This window comes from Cololabis saira, chromosome 11 (genome assembly GCF_033807715.1).
Source record: "Cololabis saira isolate AMF1-May2022 chromosome 11, fColSai1.1, whole genome shotgun sequence".
NCBI classification, from domain to species: Eukaryota; Metazoa; Chordata; class Actinopteri; order Beloniformes; family Belonidae; genus Cololabis; species Cololabis saira.
Genome location: NC_084597.1, coordinates 46,277,092 through 46,301,293, shown reverse-complemented (window position 1 = coordinate 46,301,293; position 24,202 = coordinate 46,277,092). Strand labels below are relative to the sequence as shown.

General features: G+C 40.4%; 1 protein-coding gene across 3 annotated transcripts in view; it reads right to left on the bottom strand.

Moving 5' to 3' along the window:
• LOC133455532 (WD repeat-containing protein 7) overlaps positions 1 to 24,202 on the bottom strand; it is a 115,666-nt gene that overhangs the window by 11,869 nt on the left and 79,595 nt on the right. For all 3 annotated transcript variants that reach the window (XM_061734611.1, XM_061734613.1, XM_061734612.1), the window contains 6 exons: positions 20,704 to 20,931; positions 12,474 to 12,660; positions 5,434 to 5,551; positions 5,115 to 5,264; positions 4,866 to 4,948; positions 3,375 to 3,474 (listed from right to left, as the gene is read on the bottom strand). In XM_061734611.1, the coding sequence (XP_061590595.1) occupies positions 3,375 to 3,474; positions 4,866 to 4,948; positions 5,115 to 5,264; positions 5,434 to 5,551; positions 12,474 to 12,660; positions 20,704 to 20,931 (866 nt within the window). The remainder of the gene's footprint in view (positions 1 to 3,374; positions 3,475 to 4,865; positions 4,949 to 5,114; positions 5,265 to 5,433; positions 5,552 to 12,473; positions 12,661 to 20,703; positions 20,932 to 24,202) is intronic.

Here is a 24,202-nt window from a genome sequence, read left to right as displayed (position 1 = left end):
CACAAATAAAAGTAAGCTCTTGATTTATCATTGCTTTAAGGTTATATGAACAGCAAATACAAGTGTTGTTATGTTAATGTGCCATTACACATATAGTCAGTAGTTCGTCCGAGATTTTAATGCATAAACGAGACATTACGTCTTGTGCCAGCATTATCGAAGGACTACAGCCTATTGCCCAGACTTAAAAAGGGCTTTTTATGACCAATTCTTGGATATATCTCAAACATATTGTTGCTGTTACTGGCATTTGTTTGACAAGAAAAGAAAAAAGTTATCTTGTTCCCCTTTGTTAGGAATAACCATGGTCTATCTTGACCTAAAAGTTAAAAACATTGATGATCCATCAGACCAACAAATATGATCTTGATTCATTATTTGGTCGAATTTTTACAAGACTTTACTATTTGTAGCTGTTTATGTTTTTTGTTTTCAATTCCCCCGTCTTCAACTTCAACGTTTCCATCACCTGCATCATGTTGCGCACGCCTAACCCTGTGCAGAAAGCTTTTTCCTCTACAACTTTTCATTTGTTAATATAAACCTATATTAAATTTTGTATTTCAGGTCTTAAGACATATTTTTGGGACAGTGAACCCTTCACCACTTTGTAAAGTTACAATTCCTTTGCAAAAAACTTGAAAAGCATTCAAGCATTGAGGACATCAAGTATCCGTGTTTAAAATTGTATGTAATCCCATTCCTCCTAAGGCACAAAAGTTTGCAGTCTTCAGCAATTTTGTCTTAGTTAAAATAAACGCAAGAAACCTGTGCTGCAAAGAAGGATTCGTACTCAGTAAAACAACTTGACTATATAACTTTGAGGAGCAACAACAGACAAGCTTTGGGGTCTTCAGGTGGGAACCTCCTTTCAACAGTGTTTAAGTTAGTTTGTCCCACGACACTTCCAGAAGCCTAAATGGTGATCTCTGGTGTCCCAGAATCTCTCCTCTAATACCAGCTCTCACTGCTCCTCGCTAACACAATAACCTCCATTACCTACCCCAGAAAAAGTCTACAACAACCAAAACAGCACCACCACCAGAGAAAGCAAGGAAGAGGAGCCAGAGCCAGGGTGGTCTGTGCGATCGGATAGGAACACACGCCCCTGCATCGTCCATATATTTCTGATAATGTACACCTCCTCGGACATTATCCCTTACGTAACTCACAATTCTTTATGCATTTATTAAATATTACGTAGTGGAAATACCACACACAGACCTACTACACATCGTTAAACTATGTTTTAAAAAAAAAAGCAGCAAACACAGAGACACAGACCGACATGCGGGCCGCTCGGTGGCGCAGTGGGTTAAGCAGCGGCTCATATACTGAGGCTACAGTCCTCCTGCAGCGGTCGCAGGTTCCAATCCCGGCCTGCGCACCTTTGCTGCGTGTCATCCCCGTTCTCTCTCTACCCCTTTCCAGTCTGCATCTTCAATAAAGGGCCACTAGAGCCCAAAAAACCGAGGAAAAAAGAAAAGTAAGAAAGTAAATTGTAAATGACCTGCACGTATATAACACCTTTTCAAACCATACCCAGATGCTACAAAATCCTTTACATTGTGTTTTTCATTCACCCATTTACAGGAGCACACTCACGATACGTTGGAGGACAGTCAACTCTACCCACTGGACCACAACTACCTGAAAGTAAGTGATTTGATTCCTGAAATCGCAGTTCACCAGTGCATTCATTGGGCGTGTGACAGAAATAAAACCTAAGACTCAGTAAAACGATATCTCGCTCACACACACACACACACACACACACACACACACACACACACACACACACACACACACACACACACACACACACACACACACACACACACACACACACACACACACACACACACACACACACACACACACACACACACACACACTCTAAGAGAGTGCTTAATAAATGTGTGTGAATGTGGATTGTAGTGTGAGTGAGTCGAAACAAAGGCGAATGTGCACTGTAGCAGGGGACCATACACCATACCTTGGTGAACACCTCTTCCCAAATGTTACCATGCATTGGATCAACACAGACCAAGACATATGTACTTGGCCCACTTGGTAGCATTGTTTTAAGAACTTCCTGATGATATTACTTTGTTTTCAAGCTGAATAGAACGACAGATAGCTGCAATGTCCAACTCACATAAGATATGCATTACTTGCTCCATAGCTATGTCTGCATTAAGGCTGAATTATGGTTCTGCGTCAAGTTGACACCGTGCCTACGGCGTCACCGTGACGCCGTCGTGAACCTTCAGACTTCTCCGTCACTCCATTTCTCCGCGGTGCAGTACCCCCCATGACCGCTAATTCGCAATCTTTTCCTGAATGGTTTATCCGACTTTTCCGGTCACAGTAAATCAAAGAGATAAGGACAACTATTGTGCAAAAAAACAAAAAAAACAAAAAAATCACACATACACGAAGAAAAGAGCGCTGAAAGTTCACGACTGCTTCAAACCGGAAACCGGAAATGCGTTGCTACCAAGTGAACCAATCACAGCCCTCTCGTCTGCGTTTGGTCTGCGTCACCTCGACGCGTAGTTACGATTTTTGGGAGGTGACGTCAGTGACGACGTGTGGTACGCCGTAGGCACGGCGTCATTTTGACGCAGAACAATAACTCAGCCTTTACTGTCAGTATAAGAAAGGAAGCACAGACAAAAGAACCCGCAATCCCACCTAGTGTTTAGCGGAGTGACGCAGATATCAATGGACATGCATAAATGCCAACAACAAATTAGGTCCTTCAGTGTACAGAGCAAGATGTTGCATGTCCTTTTACAACAAGTCATCTGTTGGGGTGGCAACATCAGACCCACTGACTTAAAAAAGCTGAACAAACTGATAAAGAAGTCAGTGTTCTAGGGACCGCTCTGGAACCCCTGGAGCTGCTTGTGCAAATAAGGATCCACAAAATGAAAAACATATTGGACAACCCTTAGCATCCTCTTCAAAAAATAGAAAAATTCAACAACAGAGCATCTTCAGTCGGAGAATTCTTCATATCTACTGCAACACAGACCACTACAGATCTTTCCTGCCCACAGCTATAAACATCTTTGATGAGTTTTTGATGAAACTTAATTAATGACTTGGTTCTGCAACATATAATTTCCCTTTGGGGATTAATACAGCATTATTGAAATTATTTAAACTGAATTGAAATGAGCCAATATGGAAAGAGTTGGAGGAACCTAAGATAAATGGACGGCTGGAGGGATGAACACAATGAACTGGTGAGGAGACTGATGGACATTTGAATGAACGGATAATGGCTGAAGACTTATTCAATAGTCAAAGACTGGTGCTATAAAACAGCACAACTGTTGAAATGAGTGGTGCAGCTGTGAACATACCTGGCATTTTCCAGTGCGAACATCGTAGAGAGCCACTGAACCTTGTCGAGCTCCAACTGCAATTCGATGACTTCGGTCACAGTAAGCCACCATGTAAAACCTGAACAAATGGACACGTTTATACGTCAAAAATCGACCCTGACATAACTTGGCTGTTGAGCATAAAGTTAGTGATATTTCTTTTACCACTGAATGTTTCTTACAGCCCACAGGGGTTTCCACAGCTGATACATTTCTGGATTCATGTGCCTCAATAGTGTCTCTGGATTGGCAAAGGCCTGGCTTGGAATGGATCCAGTCAAAAACTATCATGTCTATTCTCTTACAACTGTCACTTTGATTTTGTTTAACTCATAAGACCTATCAAAATGAAAATTGTGGACCAACAAGACTCCACATAATATTTCCAACTGCAAGGAGATCCAAAAGCTCCTTCATCTATGAGCTCTTACATAGTCTACAGCCAAGGTATGTTATCTCCACTGGGAAGGGACACCAGTACAGTATCTGGACAGTTAACTACCTGTAGTTTTTCTTTCCAAATTCAATGTTTTGAGTATTTCCTCAAATTTTTATGTAGGAAACAAAACAACAAAAAAACCTCACACTATGAAACATAAGTCTTTTGTTGAGGGTACACAACCATGACATACTAAAATATTCACGTATGCAGTACTGGAGTTGAGGGGGGATGAGAGGTGATGGCATCCCCCCTGAAATAAATACGGTCCAAATCATCCCCCCTGTAAAACTGCCATCCCCCTTTTCCATCCTTTATGTCATTTCATCAATGAATGTGGTTTTACTGCTATTTCAACATTTAGAGTCATCAATAGAAAAATAACTTATTTGACAATTTTCACCTGTTTCAAGTGAGACAAGATTTATCTTCTCATTACAAGCAAAAAAATCTTGTTCCGCTGGCAGATTTTTGTACTTATTTTAAGTGAAAATCTACATGAAACAGGTGAAAATTGTTGTTTTTTCCAGTGATGAGTCTTGTTTCAAGTGTAATGAGATTTTTTTTACTAAAATGAGACATTTTAACTAGAAATAAGACAACTATTCTTGTTAAGGTTTTGAGGTTTTGCAGTGATCCATTTTACTTATCCTGTGAAGGACAGAGTCATATTGATAAGTTCAGAAAAGTGTTTTTTTATTGTTGTGTTTTGATGTATTTGATGTAAGCCCAGTGGATATTTAAAGCTTACAGAAGGCTGCATTTAACTGCTGCTATGTCATTCCTGCAGTATTTCTGCAGGTGTTTTGGTCACTGCTATTATTTGTAATATATTATATTATTTGTTATCAGCACAAATTAATAAAATAAATAAATAAAATCCACCATCCCCCCTGATTTTTTTTACAACTCGAGTACTGCACGTATGGACAAACTAAACCGGTTCTTTGATAAGTCCTGAGGCATATCAAATGTGAGATAAGAAAGATAAGAAATGTCATGATGGTTCTCATTCAAATACACACACTTACCTGCAAATGGCAGGGAAACATTCCTGTAATCCTTTCTTCTTAACAAGAGAGCCCTCAATACAGTACATGATGATATCCATCACCTGAAGAAGAGAAGGATGCGTTTTATTGGGTTTTCTATTTTTGGAAAACAAAACACTTGTCTGTCCGTTCCGGTAAAATCAATATGAGACGTTGTCACCTTTACTGGGATTGAGAATACTCTTTATTATTTCACTGTTTATAGAAATCAATATGGTATCTGATTACTTCAACCAGTAGATCAACGACATCTCCGGGCATCTTCTCTATCAGGATGTCAATCACTCGCAGTATCTCTGTCTTAGCTCGAGCCAGGGTGGTGGTGTGAAGATTCTGCTGAGACTGAGAGTTTGCCTGTGCTGCGTTGAACCTATGAACCTGAAAGAAAAAGCCCACACAGGTATCGAACAATCAGCAAAGACAGTACAAAGTGCAATATTTCCTTATTAGGGCCTTTGCTAAAGAAAGACACTGAGTATGAATTCAAAACATCTACAGTGTTAGCTGAGGACTCTCTTGTGGTGCTGTGTGGAAGCTCATGCATCACCTCTCTTGCAATGGTAGTAATGAAGGCCGGTGGCCGGGCAGTAGCGATGAGGGAGAGAGCGTGACGGGCTGAGCGAGCCGAGTCCGCCGGTGGGTTGAGGGGTAAACCCATAGTAATACTGTAAAGAGAGACAGGCGGAAGCTGGGTAGTAAATCAAATTTTAGTTTCACTTTCAAAAAAAGTCTTAAATGAGTTAAGTCAAAGACCAATGTAAAAGTTCACTTAAAAAATAAAAAAATCTTTTTTCAAACCATTGGCAGTCAATGATAGTTTTAACATTTAAAGTTGTCCTTTGCATGGTGTTGTTTCTACTCGCTTTTGTGTTTTTGTTGGTGATTCTGCTCATCTGTGGTCCTTTTTGGATTTAACGCTACTTAAATGGGATATTCTGTGTCATTCTGCATGAACGTTATGCGGTCTGGAGATGCCATGCAAGTCTATCTTGCTTGAGCAACATAAGGACTGTTCTTGAATTTCACACACGTAAAACCGGGGTGGAGGTAAGACAAATATGATTATGCACACAGTTTCAGTTTCTGGATGTACGGAGGAGGAAGAAAAATAGCAGGAGAAAAAATATTTGAGAGGGGAAGATTTTTTTTTATTGTGCACTTCGAGAAAAACGTTGAAATGTCGAGAAAAAAGTCGAAATGTCGAGATTAATGTTGAAGTACAATTTCAAGAATAAAGTTGAAATTTCGTGTATAAAGTCGAAATTTTGTGAATAAAGTCGGAATTTCGAGAATAAAGTTGAAATACATTTCGACTTTTTTCTCGACATTTCGACTTTTTCCCCGAAATTGTACTTCGACATTAATCTCAACATTTCAACTTTTTTCTCGACATTTCGACTTTTTTCTTGACATTTCGATTTTTTTCTCAAAGCGCATAATGAAAAAAAATCTTCCTCCTCTAAAATATTTGTATTTTTCTCCTGCCTGGCCCTAAAACTCTTCCGTACTGGATGTGTTTGGCTTTGTAAAGTCAGAAATAAATTGAGTAAAAACACAGTCCAGAGAGTTTTTTCTGACTTGCTGCTGACAAAAAAACAATTAAAAAAACGAAATAATTTTAGGCTTGTTCTAAAGATTTGAACAATCATAAAAGAGTCAGGTATCTACATAAACATGATCAGAGAGAAAGACAATAAGATGAATCTAACAAACCTGACACAAACAACAGAGAGATTGAGTCTTCCTAATATATGCTGTGAAGAGATTAGTGAGCAGCTTATAATGTCAAGGCTGAGTCAATGGGATCCATTCAACACCAAAAGCATAATGGACTCCCACAGTACAACAGGAATTAGAGACACACACACTCTAACAGCTGGCCACACACACCCATCATGTGGAAGAGAGAAAGGAGAAAACTCTAGAGGGAGGGAAAGGACCCCCAGTTAACAAATGACCCTGAGGAGACAGAGAAAGAGTTAGAGAGGGAGGGAGTGATGGGTGGACAGAGTGGTAGACACACAGTCAAGCTGCACGATTTGTCTCCTCTGATTATACATCACAGCTAAAGATCCTGTAATTAATACTGGTAATATACTGGCAATATATCAGCAAAAGTGAAATGCTTCATTTCATTTAGCGAGGTGCCTGTAATTGGAAACAGTCAGCATGTTGATATAATGCAGCAGAAAGACAGAGAGTTAATTCCACAGACATCTGCTGAAGTTAATATCCAGCACTTAGAACATGTAATAAAATAATCAGGGTTATCATTACAATTACAGGGCAGTCCACTAGATGTGTATTCATGGAAACCTTTGTAAAGGAAGAAATAAAATTAAAGCTGCAAGCAGCGATGAACGGGCCCTCGCACTCACGGCCACCGCCCCCCATAAGCATATCAGAAAAGACACCACCCACGACTTCCTATGTCAAACCATTCAAAAGTTATAGCAGAAAAAAGGTACAACCAATCAGAAGAAGAGGCGGGGCTAATTCAGGCCAATGAAGGTCAAGGACTCCATACAGAATCTGATGACACCACCCACGACTCTCTATGTCAAACCATTCCAAAGTTATAGCAGAAAATCGGGACAACCAATCAGAAGAAGGGGCGGGGCTAATTAAGGCCAACGAAGCTTAAGGACTCATTACAGAATCCCATGACACCACCCACAACTTCCTATGTCAAACCATTCAAAAGTTATGGCAGAGAAAAGTATTCTAGGGGGCGCTGTTGAGCCGTTAGGCCACGCCCATTAATGCAAACCATGAAATATCAAATTTATCGCCAAGTCTGTCTTGCATGCAAAATTTGGTGACTTTTGGAGAACTATCAAATATGGACCAATCAGATTTCAAAATGGCCGACTTCCTGTTCGGTTTCGGCCATGGCTCCAAGAGACTTTTCTTTAAGTTGTGCCATGATACAGGTGTGTAGCGATTTTCGTGCATGTACATCAAACCGTATTGTGGGGCTTGAGGCACAAAGTTTTCCGGGGGGCACTGTTGAGCCATTTTGCCACGCCCATTAATGCAAACCATGAAATATCAAATTCATCGCCAGGCCTGGCTTGCGTGCCAAATTTGGTGCCTTTTGGGGAACTATCAAATATGGACCAATCAGATGAAGGGGGGGTGCGCTTGTTGGCGTCTAGCGTCTCCACGGTAACACTTTTGAAAGAGAAAAGTAATGCGTGTAGTCGCAGGATGGAGACGCACATTTTGATGTATAACACATCTGGGTTCACGATACGGTTCGGGCCGTATTAATTCTCGAAGGAATGGCATATATTGCTCCAAAATTACGCGATTAATTCAGAATGTTCAAAATGGCCGACTTCCTGTTCTGTTTCGGCCATGGCGCCAAGAGACTTTTCTTTAAGTAGTGACATGATACAGGTGTGTAGCGATTTTCGTTCATGTACGTCAAACCGTATTGTGGGGCTTGAGGCGCAAAGTTTTTTCTGTCTGAACCAATCAGATGAAGGGTGGGCGCGCTTTTCGGCGTCTAGCGTCGCCACGGTAACTGTTTTGAAAGAGAAAAGTAATGCGTGGTGTCGGAGGATGGAGACGCACATTTTGATGTATAACACACCTGGGTGCACGTTACGGTTCGGGCCGTATTAACTGCCGAAGGAAGGCATAAATTTCGCCAAAATGACACGATTAATTCAAAATGGCCGACTTCCTGTTCGGTTTCTCGACTTGACGCCCAGAGACTTTTCTTTAAGTTGGGCCATGATACAGGTGTGTACCGATTTTCGTGCATGTACGTCAAACCGTATCGTGGGGCTTGAGGCACAAAGTTTTCAAGGGGGCGCTGTTGAGCCATTTTGCCACGCCCATTAATGCAAACCATTAAATATCAAATTTTTCGCCAGGCCTGACTTGCATGCAAAATTTGGTGACTTTTTGGGCACGTTTAGGGGGGCAAAAAGGCCCTCCTTTCGTCAGAAAAATAATAATAATAACGCGAAGAATTCCTACAGATACAATAGGGCCTTCGCACTGAAGGTGCTCGGGCCCTAACTAAGATTTTTTCTCTGCATAAGCACAAATATTCAAACAGCAGATTAGAGATTCCTTTTCAAGTTTATTTTAACACCAATCCAAGAGCTCAAGGAAACAAAACAACCAAAATCAAGGAATACGAATGAAGTAGGTCTGTATTAGTAAGCAACTATATTGAAATGGCTTGAGTTCAGACCAAACAACAAATTGTGATGAACTGTCCGCACTAGCAAGACTGAGGCGTCGGGCTCGGCATGTGTGAATCTGGCAACATGACTGCATTCACAGCCAATGACACGCTGGTATAATCTCGTCAATACAGAATAACGACACATAACATATTCAGCAAAATCGCCAAGGGCTGATTTCTCAGCGTGAAGGAGGAGTGAATAACCTCAGTCACATGATTAGACGTACCAACTTAAGAATCTACTACATGTGAATGCTTGTGCTTCCCGAAGCTTCATTTCCCAAGTAGCTGCATCAGTTACTCTGGTAACGTGGGTGACAGTGACCTCACCGTGTTCAGCGTACTTTCTTTGCAGCTTTCTTGTTACAGTTCCCAAAAACATGCCTTAGAAACTGTGCCCCAACACGACATCTGCCAGTGTTCAGTCTCAGATCATGCACACCCTCTGCAGCTGTATTGCAAGCTGTCCTTCTGTGCTGGTGCATGAAGTAAACACTACAATAATTAACAACAACTTTCACTTTTCTGCTCTACTACTACTTTGTTAGGGGCAAACAAGAAAGGGTTCACCTAGAAATATAAATACACTATAAAACAATGCTTTTTTGCAGAAGGTTTTGCCAATGTTTTATACACTGCCATTGTGACATGCCCTGCAACAGTTACCAGCCTGGAAAAACTTGCATGTCCCAAAATTATGCTTTAGAGCAGTGGTTCCCAACCTTTTTTCCTTGTTCCCCCCCTACTTGTGTCTAAGACCAGCCGGGCCCCCCGACCCGTACGTACTAGCAGCAAAAGAGTAAAGTGATTCGTTACAAATCTTTAATTGAAAAAATTAACATTAATTATGTTTTTTTGATACATTTCTCTTTGGTTTACCCTGTATACAGATGACTTTGTTTTTCTCGCCTTCATTTTGTGTCACCAATGTATAAAATACGCACAAAAAATAATTGCAAGGACATAAAATAATGTCTGAAAAATGTCTCTTAATATGAGAGCAAAAATTAAAAAAAATTTCCTTTAATAACCTGTCGGAGTAGTAGTATGATTAAATGTTGAACAATGATATAATAATACGTTTTTAAGTTTGTATCCTGCTAAATAATTTAGAAATATATTTTGGTCATTTTAAAATACTAAGTGGGTTTATACAGACTTGGATTACAGTATTCCATTAGGTGTATTATTATGATTTTTTAAATTTATTTAACATGTGCAAATATAACTTTTACAACTGCATATGCTCAAAGCAGACAAAGTTTTGCGCCCCCCCAGAGATCTCTGGCACCCCCCCAGGGGGGGCCCGGACCCCAGGTTGGGAGACACTGCTCTAGAGATACGCTGAACATTTAATATTGATGCTGCAGGTTCCTGACAAAGTATGTGACAAGTTTGCCGTGAGAATTACCATGACTTTGTTGACGATGGGCTCTCAAGTAAAGTGACAGAAACTCGTACTGTGTACTAAATACTCTGCTTTATGTGTACCTCTTGGTTGTTCTCTACTCAGCTGATGACCTGTTGGTGAGTGACCCCATACGTATTTGGCAGTGGATGTGCATGAACACTGACCACAGGCAACCGATCTCCAACCAATCTGCAACCAGTCACCTCACAATCATTCACTGCCATGTTGATGAACCGTTGTTTTCTATTAAACATTATTTTCTTGAGTCTCTTGGTGGTCAAGAAACAAGCAGGCTGAGAGTCCAAAGTTACTTTGGGTGGTTTTTACTGATAGTAGAGACGGGAGACTGAAACTGATATTTTAACATGGAAAAAAGTCCTTTATACTGCTTTAAGGCACCTGGATATTGGTTTTGGTAGTGGTTATGCTGATTATTAAAAAACATTCAACTTCCCCAAATGAATCAAAGACGTTCTCGCTTAATTTCATGTGTGAATGAGTGTTAAAACTAATTCTGAGGTGTTTATTTCTTGTAGGCTTATTTCTTACTTTAAGTGAAACTTTATATTACTTGGGCTGACCAAGTCAGACTGCTGATGGGTAGAAAAAAATACCCAGCATTCAAGAAAAGAAAAAGCTAATGGTTCGTCTTCTGAGAAAGAGGAGACTGAGAGACGATATGAACACAACTTGCCTGGAAGGACAGCCTTCAGCAGTACTATTAGTGTGGCAAGAATATATCTACAAAATGATCTCTATGCTATATGAAACGAGAGACGCACTGTGCACACAAGCAAGAGTCTCCTATCAGAGCCACATCACTACATCATCATAATGTCTCAAATTATGATGATGAGTTAGCTGTAACATAGAGCTATAATCAGTACTGGAGTTGAGGGGGGATGAGGGGGGATGGCATCCCCCCCTGTAAAACTGCCATCCCACCTTTCCATCCCTTATGTCATTTCATCAATGAATGTGGTTTTACTGCTATTTCAACATTTAGAGTCTTCACCAGAAAAATAACACCAGAAAAATAACTTATTTGACAATTTTCACCTGTTTCAAGTAAATTTTCACTTGAAATAAGTAGAAAAATCTGCCAGTGGGACAAGATCTTCTTATTACAAGCAAAAAAAATATTGTTCCACTGGCAGATTTTTCTACTTATTTCAAGTGAAAATCTACTTGAAACAGGTGAAAATTGTTGTTTTTTCCAGTGATGACTTTTGCAGCGATCCATTTTACTTATCCTGTGAAGGACAGAGTCATATTGATAAGTTCAGAAAAGTGTTTTTTATTGTTGTGTTTTGATGTATTTGATGTAAGCTCAGTGGATATTTAAAGCTTACAGAAGGCTGCATTTAACTGCTGCTATGTCATTCCTGCAGTATTTCTGCAGGTGTTTTGGTCACTGCTATTATTTGTAATATATTATTTGTAATCAGCACAAATTATCTGTCCCCATATGATAAAATCCACCATCCCCCCTGATTTTTTTTTACAACTCGAGTACTGGCTATTATACATAGCTACCATTTACTGTGTTGGCTATATATGCAGGCATATACCTAAGTATCACTAAAGGTGCCAATGTCTGTACACTGGGACCCAAGGGGATGATTGAACATTCAAACATGACCAATCACTTCCTAAACAGGAACCGAGTGGGGAATTTGATCTTTAATAGGGTATTCTTTTCTAAAAGGATTTTTTAATAACAGATTTAAGGATTTGGAAGCTGATCAACTGAGAGAAAAGCTCAAGCTAAGCATGTCAGAACCAGTCCAAAGTTGTAAAAGCCAGTCTCAAGTGATTTTCTCAATATCTTTTATATGTGATGTATTATGTGAATTACATTTGATCCAGATTTTGATATTAAAGTAGTCATGAATTCAACTGCAACTGGCATTAGGGTTTCTGTGCGTGTGTGCGTGTGTGTGTGTGTGTGTGTGTGTGTGTGTGGACTCACTTCGCCAACTGTTTCTCCGCATCTGCGCACAGTTCCAGCAGTCCCATAAGTACTGCTGAGACATCCATATACGGCTCCCAAACAGTAAAGCCTCGTCCAATCAGATCGATGGCAGTGCGGCGAATGGTACTGTGGGCGGGGAGCTTTGGGCTGGGGGGCTGCAGCAGCAGAAAAGTCAGGGCCTTACCTGCAGAAAGAGGAGTCAGATTGTAATCATTACTTAACATTATGAAGGTGTAAATGTCCAACAATGCAGTCCACCTCATTACTTCAAGCTGTTAATTCCTTTTACTTATACATTTTATCTGTTCAAATTATAAATATTTTTTAATTTAAGGACACCAACATCAGAAATAAATCAATAAAAGACAAAAACTGTCAGACAAAATAATACACAAACTGGGATTGTGACAGTTATCAAATCCACTTGGCCATAGGTGAGTGATGCTCAGGTAATATCAAAGTCACGTTAGTGTTTCTGACCAAAAAACAGTTCACAGGCTATTTGAGCAGCTCTAACAGCATTTGCTCTGTTGGCCTAATTCTTTTTTTTTTTCATCAGCAACATTTTTTTTTTGTTAAATTTGATGAATGCAAGAGGCTGTTTTAGCCATGACTAAGTAACCCAGACACACATACATTACAGTTAGGTCCAGAAGTGGTAAGGCAATGGCAGTTTCCATGATTGTATCTTTATTTACCAAAATTAATTTGAAATTAAGCAATCAAGGTTTGATCAAAGGGTAGATTTTCATTTTTAAAGCACATTTGGTAGCTCTCTGACCAGACTACCAATATGAAGGCAAGTGAAGTACTGCACCATGTGGCTAAAAAAAACAATATAGATCTAATAGAGAGATATAAAAGACCTGAAATATGGACAAATCAACAGTTGCACTTAATTAAAAACAAAGGAAACACTGGTGAGACAAACAACATCAAAAGGCGTGGTTTACCATGGAGGACAACTAAAGTTAACAACCTCAGAATACTTTCCTTGGTGAAGAAAACCTCCTTCAGATCATCAACAACAGTGAAGAATACTTGGTCTACGACAGGGTGCAAAACCACTAGTGGAAACTTTAAAGACTGAAAGCCAAATGAGACTTTGGCAGAATAAATGTGTGACAGAACGAAAAGAAAACTGATCAAATAAGTTGGAGGCAGGGTTAGGGTGAGCCAGCAACAGAACACACTTACTGGTATTTACTGATGCCGTGACTGTTGACAGAAGTAGAAAGATGACATTCAACAAAATGCTAAAAAACTTTTAGGACAGCACTTAACACTGCAGGTGGATAATGATCCAAAGGCAACGCGAGAGTTTTTGAAGGCCAACAACATTGTTCAAGAGGTAAATAAGTTGCCTGGTCTGAACACAATAGAGCACACTTCTCAATCACTGAAATGGCAGAAAACCCTGCAATGAACCCCTGAAAAGAAAACTCTTTATCTGGCGACGTCCAATGACTCCAGACTTCAGCAAACCACTTTCATCCAAGTATTCAAAAAATATGGTTACATTTACAATTTTGTTATTTTGTCAAAATACTTCCGAGCCCTTGCAAGCAGAAGTTCTTCTACAGCCCAATCACATCTTGACTGTTTTATTTCATAGGCAAAATCACACAACCTCTTGTCATCGTCCAAAGACTTCTGGACCTGACTGTACATACAAAAGGATTGGACCACTTTCCATAAAGAAATCATAATTTGAGTAAGAACATAAAATTGAAAGTCCTAATATTTGAAATAAGATGTGGATATAAATCATTCACCCTTTGTCCTGCATGTGCACACACACAAGCACAGATGTGCACGCACGCAGACAGAAGATAAAGACAGCAAACAGGACGGAGGTCACTTTGCAGCTGACCTGACATTTGAGACAGTCTCTGTGGGATGGACTGACCATTAAGACTCCAGAAAATGGCCCCCATTTTCAATAACACTCTTTTCCCCCCAAAGACATGCACACATACAAGACCTCCCCTCTTCCTTCTTCCCCCAGATCTATCTGTCTGTCTTTGCTTCAGGTCCAAACAAAAGGTAAAAGAAAAAGAAATGCTCAAGTACCTGAAATTCCTTTATTGCCTTGTGGTTTGTGTCTGAACATTACATGTAGAATCCTCTGAGTAATACCATCCATCCATCCATCCATCCATCCATCCATCCATCCATCCAAACACCCACCCATCCATCCATCCATATATATTCCTATTTAGGGTCACGAGGACTTGCTGAAGAGAGCTGGGATAGTAATAATTTATTCATCTACAACCTTGACTATAATTAAACTTGGAAGCTGTGTAAAAGTTAAATAAAAACAGAATACAATGGTTTGCTAATCTCATAAAGCTTTGTTTTATTCCCAATACAACATAGATGGCATATACGTGTTGAAACTTTGACACTTTGCCATTTACTGCAAAATGATTAGCTCATTTTGAATTTGATGGTGGCAATGCCTCTCAAAAAGGTTTGAACAGCCAATATGTAGCTGCCCACGCCATGGACACTAATGCACCCCCGTCAGAGATGCAGGCATATGAACTAAGCACCGACAACAAGCTGAATGGTCTCTCTTGTTTGTCGTCTGCAGGACAGAGCATCGATGGTTTGCAGAAGGAATTTCAAACTCTGATCCTTGAGAGCCCTGAAATCCGCTTTAAATACATTTAATGTATAATTATCATTATCATTATTATTATCATTATTATCCATCTGACCACAGAAGAGTTTTAAGCTTTGCTGTTTAAATCGAGCTTTGGCTCAGTGAAGATCCTGAATCCTGATCTCTGATTCTTGTTCACACATGGCCTCTTCTTTGGATGATAGAGCCGTAAGCTACATTTGTCAAGGACGCAGTGAACTGTGTTCACAGACAGTGAACTCTGGAAGTGTTCCTGAGTCCATGTAGGGACTTCTAGTAGATAATCATGTGTGTTTTTAATGCAGTGAGGGCCTGAAGACCACGAGCATCCACTTTTGAGCTTTAGTTTTGCTCTTTGCAGATGGAGATTCTTCCTAATTCTCTGAATCTTGTAAGGCTTAGGCTATTTACACCCTGGTGCAAGTACTGATGCGTAGGCTATTTACACCCTGCTACCAATATCAATGTACGCTATTTGCACCAATGTATTAGAACATTTTTTTTTTTAAGTTATTTATAAAAAAAAAAAATCCATCAGCCCAACAGTGATTGACAGGTATTCACACCACTTTGGATAAACTTCATTTAATCTCTTCAATGAAATAAGAGCAAAAATTGTTCATACAAAAGTGTGAGAGCAGACATTTGCCTGGCTGTATTGTTTGACATGGTTCCAATTTTAGGTGCACATGCGCATGGGCAACGCATTTGTTTTCATGTGTCAACAGGGTGTGAATAGCTCCGCTGGTGGGGGCTGATATTTGTACCCTGGTGCAAATAGTCACTCTGATCTTTTAATGGTATGATATACTGTAGATGGTGGGATCTTCAAAATATTTGTCATTTTATGTTGAAGAACGCTATCTTGAAATTGTTCCACAATTTTTATTTATTTTTTTACTCAGATTTTTGTACTTAGCTCTCTCCATCCCAACATCAGACAGACGGTGCCTCCTTTCATGTCATATTACTGACCTGTTGGTAATTAGTTGTCAAATGCTTCTCCAGTTATTTCTGATTTGAGCCAATTGCTTTTCAAGTGTTTTGCTTCCCCTGTTACAACTTTTTTGAGATATGTTGCTGTCATTAAATTCAAAAAGAGTTAAAAACATTTTTAGGAAATGTCTCAGTTTCAACACCTGTTGTTTATGTTGCATTGTTTATGACAATGTAGCTTCAAACTTCACTGGAATGGAGGCTTCATCCATCCATCCATCCATTAATGGGGCATATACTCAGCAGCATGTGCATCCATGTGCACATGAAAGAGGATCTAAAGTAGTAAATATAAGGGTGGTGTGCCATTTCAGGCTGGCTGGTGATGAAAAGTCAGGGAGGAAAACCAGGTAATGAGATCCGTTGTGAGTCTATGAAGACGTTAGGACCTTTAGGGGCATCAAAGAATTGTAACTTAAGTAAATGATCAGGTTCATACTGTATATTTCATCATGGTTAGGCATAGACGAAGAAAACCTTCTTGAGAAAAGATTTTGACCTCATTGTCAATGCGACTGCATATTCTCTTCACATAAAACAAACACCACACAAAACAATTACTTTCCAATCAGTCAATGGAAAGCAAGAATGGTGTGAACTGTTATCCACTTTCCACAGGAAACATCTTAGTTTAAAAGGCAGGCCTGCACCCAAATGGGCCAATCGCTATTGGCAAAGCATCACTTGGCTGTAATTAGATGTTAGTTACGGCAGCAAAGACGTCACATTAACAAGTGACAAGGAAAGAGGAAGGAAGAAAAGTAAAAAAAAAAATGGAATGAAGGAGATAGTGTTAAAATAACAACAGATAAGCAACATTTGAAAACTGCCATGGTGAAACAATCATTAGTAGGCTTTGTATTTTCTTTCCACCATTTGCCACATTTCTCTGTGTCTGCCTGCATTTTAAATTAAATGAGGGGTGAAGGTAAATCAATGTTGGGGACTTGGTTAGAGGATGAGAGCTTGATTAGACTGGCCACAGAGCTGCAGAGAAAAGAAGAGAGGATGAAGAAAAAAAGACCAATGAGAAGTTGCTTCAACCAGAGTAAGTAATACTGCATTCACTGTTTGTATCTCCATCATGAGACGATAGTTACCAGATGGTGCTAAGGAAACGTATTTCATATGTGAAGAAAAAATCTAATCGGTATTAACATCCATTTGATCTGAATTTGGTAATGCAAGCAAAATACAGTACAGCAAGAACTGAATCAGTCCAGCCAGACCGCCTTTGAGAGGTCGTCATGCTTGGACTGTGATCTGACGTGGGCCAGATCTCTGTAGGCGTTTTTAGATTAGATCCCGATATTAACGCGTGTTTAACGAGGCGTGTTATGCGCCACCCCGTGCCTAAAGGACAGTTAAGGAGAGGGGGTTCGGGAGGCGTCCCTGAAACAAAGCGTAACCTGTGGGTGTGTAGAATGGTGTATTATTCCTACATTAGCAAATGACATTTTCGGGTCAACTCTGATTCGCTCAAGGGTGAACACTCCAATAATCAGATTGGTTATAGATGCCTGCGGCTAGTCGCCGATTCTACATGTCGAATTGGCTGGTTGTGCACAGGTAACACTAATCCGACCCAAGTCACCGACCTCGTCCGACTGCCCGACGGTGCCCGACGGCCGATAATTGGGTTGGTGTGTCTCGGCCTAAGGGTACCATCGGAGGGGATTTATTCACGGGGCAGCTCAACACGCCACTGTTAAAAGGACAGGCGACACGCTAGATCTGCGTGTTAAACGCTGGGCATCCGCGGATGTAAAAGGGGCTGATGTGATCTGTATAACATATACAAGTTCTGAAGAGAAACATCAATCACACAAGTTTCCTTAACTCGTCATGTCCCGTCAAATAGTAATCCTGACAAAATCTATAGTTTGAGACAAAGTGTTTCCCCGTACTTGTGACAAGCCATGACTGTTGACTCATTTGCATGACAAAATGACGTCATATCAGAATCAGAAAATTTATTGCCAAGTAGTATAACACACACAAGGAATTTGTTGTGGTGATTGGTGCAATACAAAAGAGCAAATCATATTCAAAGGAAAAATGGGCCCCATATTGGGCCCACTGCAGATAATGACGACATATTTATAAAGACTCATGAATCAGCACTAAATACTCTGATTCAAATCATGCAATGAGTCTAAGATGACTCTGGAGGATGTGATGGTTGTTGGCTCAACCACTGATCATGAGGATCTGTGTGGACATGAGCAAGCATGCCAGCTGCGTAAGCGCCAAAAACCTTAACAAGATTCTGGCTGCATACACCTCATGCTTACCACACGATTATACTTGGATTGTCATGGTCGGGCCTTTATTTCAATATTATTATTGTGATAAAACAGATTAATGACATGAACATTTACACAAAATTGTTCCAGATGTTGAGGTTTGAGATAGAAATAAAAAATGTACCTTTGTTTTTAAGGGACACTGAGGTACACTTATGATGGGGAAGGTTTGGTTGGAAGGTTTGAAACCCATATGGTGGACCTTTTCCACACATCACCTCTTTTCCTGTTTTCCTGTCTATGTATTGTCTAATGAAGACCAGTAATTCCCCAGAAAACATTTTGAGGAAAAAGAAAAAAAAAATCTTCAAAAAAAACAACCTGTAATCAATAATGCTAATAAAACTAAGATCAAATCATGACATTCTTTGTGTATAATAAACATATTGGAGTTAAAAGGTTTTAATATCACAATTAATATCGGTGCCAATCAATGCCCCAAATTGATAACTATGATATTACAAAATGACCAATAAAACTATCAAAAACCCCGAAACACATGATTTACTATTGGCAGATAATATTTACCAACAATTTAAATTCCTATGATGCCACCTTGTGGAACAACAGGATCATTACATCTCATAATAAATCCTTACTCCTTTTTGTGATCAAACAGCTGCAGGACAAAAGAAAAAAACGTTTGATTTCCCACCCTTTAAAGTGCTCGTTTGATGTTTAAATTTGGTCCTCTGTCCCAGTTGTTTCACTGCCAATTTTTCCTCATTATTACACAGACTGAAAGGAACTTCTGTCGCTGTGAACAGCCCTATGGACGCTGAAAGGGACATTGCTGCTCTAATAGCTTTGTTACATATGTCATAAAGGCATTAGCACATGGAGAGATTGCATAGAGGTGCCTGAGATGTGAAAAAAAACAGATACTACATGAGAGTCTATGGGAGAGATATGCAATTTTGAACCTTTGTGAAATATCCTCAGAGGAGGCGGGGCGACTGGTGGCATGATTGTATGCAGATTGGACAGCAACACACAAAGATGGTTCAAAAATCCATCATGACGACTGTAACAGAGTGGTAGAATGAATGCTCTTCCTTTGCCTGACTGCCCTTATGAACAAACCACCTCTGACATATTCAAGAGGGAAATATGAGGCAGTCCGTCTGACAGCTGAAGCTGGTTGTGACTAGGAGGACTGCAGCATGACTGTGACACCAAACACAACAGAAAAACTTAAACCGGATGGCTTGAAAACAGAGTCAGGGTGGTGTAATGGTCCAAAGTCCAGACCTCAGCTCTTTAGTACCCCTAAGCGGCACTGGTAGCATTTTTGCCACAAGTATTGCGACATCTTGAGTAAGCCCCAGGTCAGACCTCAAAGGAAAGCAATTAAATGTGGCGTTGTTTCTTCTGATGATACAGGCTTAGACTTTCTGGTGTGTGCATGTGGCGATACCACATGCTGTAGGGGAGCTAACCGCTATGTACAGGTCCAGCTAGGAGGCATCACGCTCCAAAGCCTATCAGTGTGAGCACAGGTTGTGTTGCTGTGTGGACGTCCCTAGAGGCGGCCAATCAGAGCCTGTGAGCAGTGGGATGGAAGAGTAGCCCTGCTTAGTGCAAGTTTGATGGCCTCCATGGTCCAGTGCTGCAGGCACAGCACGGCATTGGCTGTGCGAGGCGTTTGTGTGGAAATCAAGCTCGCCAAGCTTGGTGGGTGAAAATCAATCCCTTCTCTTTCCTCACCTCTAATCCAACACCACTGAAGTTTAAACTTTGTCAGTTGTAGAATTCAAAGTTAAAAGACTCAATGAAAACACTAAATCAAAGCAATGATTCAGTTCTGCATCCACTGATTTTTCTGCCACATTGTGAATTCCTATTATTTTGTTTCATCATTAAAAAGACGGTCTACTGTGCAGTGGTTGCCTGCTATGTCACTTTATACTTAGACATGGGGAAAATGAAAATGAACATGAGTATGTTGCCCCAGTCCCTTTGACCCTCAGATGATCCTTACATTTGTTCGGTCTTAATTTGTCTGATAAACCTTCCCAGTACTGCAGTTTTCCAAAAGGAAAAATGTCAGCTGACAGAATCTTCAGCATACTAATCTGAGGCAGCCTGACTGTTTTATCCATAGTTTTTACTTAATTTTAAACTATTTATTCTGTTGTTCAGTATTATATATATATCATGTTCATTAAAAGTTCTTAGCATTCAGAAAAAAAGTCAACTATTTGTTAAATAATTCAGTGCATTGTGCCATCACATCACTCTTCCATCACTGCATACATGCTGACTCTGTACTTACACGTGTGTCGTGCCAGTGAGTAGTTAGATGATGATCCGCTCGCCGGTCCAAAGCCATCAGGTGCCTGTCCGCCAGCTCGAGCACGCGCAGAGCCTTTCGGGGGTTCAATTTCGGCGCCAAATTCTGCACCGATCACTCCCAGCAGCACGATAGCGGTGGCCTGTTTACGACGCTCCTCGTACGAGTTGGAGATCTTCTTAGTGTTTGGTGGAAGGTTAGAAAGACAGCCTGGTAGGGGGACAGAAGAAATTGAACTTAAGTTTGCTGCTGTGGTTCCCAGAGATTTGAGTACATCACATCGATAAAGTATTATACACTAAATGTAACCCCTTCTCATTCTCAAATTCAAAATATATTTAAAAAAATATAGTCTACCACATGCTGAAGTACAAACTGAAGGGAGGCCTTGCTTTTATTGACCTCCCAAATGTTTACAAGTTAAAAATGTAGCAGATGATTCTTAAAGATCTGAAGATGGCGTTAGATGTTTTCAATAAAGAGACAGTAAAGTATAGGGGGACAAAATGCTTCCTATTTTATTTCTCCCTTTTTCTTTCTTTCCAGGCTGAAAAAAAAAACAGCGGGTCTGTAGGTCTACAGTGAGCTGATAACAACTGACCAGGCACACTTCTTTTGTCCTGGTGTTAAACGCACGCACGCACACGCACACACGCGCACGCGCGCGCGCGCACGCGCACGCGCACACGCACACGCACACACACACACACACACACCCTCCTGGAGTCCCCGTGAAAAGACATTTAAACACACAGACGGTCATGTTCACAGACTTCTGGATGGATTGTGGACGAGTGCAATCATGGAGGCTTTTGTGTGCGTGAGCCTGTGTGTGAATACATGTGTGGGCGTGGCCCGTCTTTGTGCTCACCAAAGTGACCCAAAAATAACCTCCTCTGTGTGTGTGTGTGTGTGTGTGTGTGTGTGTGTGTGTGTGTGTGTGTGTGTGTGTGTGTGTGTGTGTGTGTGTGTGTCAGGGTCAACGCAGTGGGGATCTGCTGCTGATGCTGTTGTGTGTGTTCAAGAATGTGTGTGTATGTGAGAGAGAGAGAGAGAAGGGAGGGGGAGAGTGAGCGTGAAAAAGAGAGATAGGGTCACAAAAGTTTGTATCACAGTAGCAGATGAGAGCACTCTACACAGTCTGGATCAAAAGCAGAGTAAGCACTACATAAAAGCATTGTGTGTGTGTGTGTGTGTGTGTGTGTGTGTGTGTGTGTGTGTGTGTGTGTGTGTGTGTGTGTGTGTGTGTGTGTGTCTCATTTCTATTTCTTATTTTCCCATCTCGATGAGTCAACACGCCGTTGCCATAGATACGTATCCAGAGAAACAAGCCCTCCCCAACTACCACCCGAAGTCGGACTCTCACAAAAATAGGGGGAAAGTAGGAGGATCTGTGTACTTCATGGCAAACCACCTTTTTTAAATGAGAAACCCAAAACAAGCTAGTTTTCGATTATCATTTAGAAAAAGGAAAACAAACCGTTTACAGCTCCTTTTTTGGTCTCTCCATTCAAAGTTAGAAGTCAAAAAAGAAAGAAAAAACATCTTGTTGGCTTATTTTATTTGTCGTGTGTGTAAATGCAGGCAACTTATATACCTTGCTACTTTTTACTCTTTAATTATAACATCATTTTAACGTATGTGGTATTTTATCCATATCAGGACCATTTTCTAGAGCCGCCCAGACGTGTTTGCACTGTCCCTCTCACATCATTCAGCGTGCATGAACCATGCCGCTCACGCTGGCAGCTTGTCGCAGCAGTTCTTTGTTATTAGCTTTTTACATATTTTTGACTTTAAACTAGGGCTGGGACTCAATTCAAAAAATAAATCGAATTAATTACAGGCTGTGTAATTAATTAATCGCAATTAATCGCAATTTGATCGCATATCAATTTTAGACCTGGAAACTATGAGATTTCCTTTTTTGGTTTGAATGATTGACTAGTGAAAACATATGCTCAATTTATGAAACAGTTTATTTTTATCAAGGTGGTGCTTCACCGAGAACAGATCAGTGCAATTTGCTATAAAGTGCAGTAAATTAAATATATGCAGTATGCACATTGAATGAGACAGGTAGCCTATAGTCAAGGACCTTCTGTAAACACTTAAATATAACAAAATACTTTCAACTGTTTCAAGTTCATTCCAGAACATGGAAACATTAGAAAACAGAGCACGATTCCATCCATCCGTTTTTTAAAACTAAATTTACCATCCACGGGACCAACGAGACCCTTTTTTCGTCTGCGACTTCATTCATCTTTAACGTGTGTGGTAACAACTGAGCTTGTGTTATGACGACGGCCGCACTTCACTGTAACACTAATGCACGTTGGTTGCAGAACCTTGAGAGAGAGTTGTGAAACGCTTTGATCTCGCCGCAGAGCTTACAATGGGAGTCCACGTAAGTGTCATAACTCTCTCGGTGCGTCCGAAATGCCATACTAAAAAGTATATACTAAAAAGTATACCTAAGTTTGGCACACTTTTGAGTAAATATCAGTAAATATCATTAGGGTGGAAGTATGCGATTTCGGACGCAGCCTCTCTCTCAAGGGTCTGGTTGGTCAGTGCGTCATCCGTGTTAAAGTCGTCCCGTGAGAAACGTTCCGAACGAATGCGATTAAAATGCGTTATTTTTTCTAGCGCGCTATTTTTTCTGTAATTAATCGAAATGAACGCGCTAAAGTCCCAGCCTTACTTTAAACACATTGAAATTGTTGACTTTTCAACTACTTTACATTCCTGTTGGATGCTGTGCTGCTCAAGAGATTCCCATTACTTTTTACCACATTATGATGAGTAACCACAGACCAATAGTACATTTAAACTTAACAACAAATAAACACCTTTATGTCAAGTGACTAAAGTTTAATGTTGTGAAATTATGTAATCCCTTGAAGAAGCGTGACATGTTTATCCTTAGTTACTGAGCTCTTAAAGCGTCCAAATTGCAGATGTTATCATCCTGTGGAGATACAGATGGATCATCAGACCCGCTGCGGACGCTCGTGGAAAGTGAACAGCCACTTGATCTCAAATGAGCTGACTGTGTAAATGGATCCGAGAAACATCTGAAGCAGATCAAAATCCAAGATGGATTCCAGTCAGTGAATAAATGCAGTTTATTCACTGACGTTTAAACAGCCTGTGCAGAACCTCTTGTGATGATAGGGCTTAGGTTACAGTAAGAGTAAATGATTTGCACTTATACAGCACCTTTTTAACCTTGTCTATGTTCTACAAAGCACTTTACGATGCGTTTCTCATTTACCCATTCACTTACGCCCTTACACACACTGAATGTACTCGCGCTTTGTAGCTACGATCACACACTGGTCAACACGTTGAATGATGATGAAATGGCGGCAACTAGTGCTTGCTCAAGGACTGGGAGTTGAACCTTCTCGTTGAAGGACAACATCTACTCGGTTCTCCCCCTTAATTTTTTCAAGATCTCACAGGCTCCCTTCCC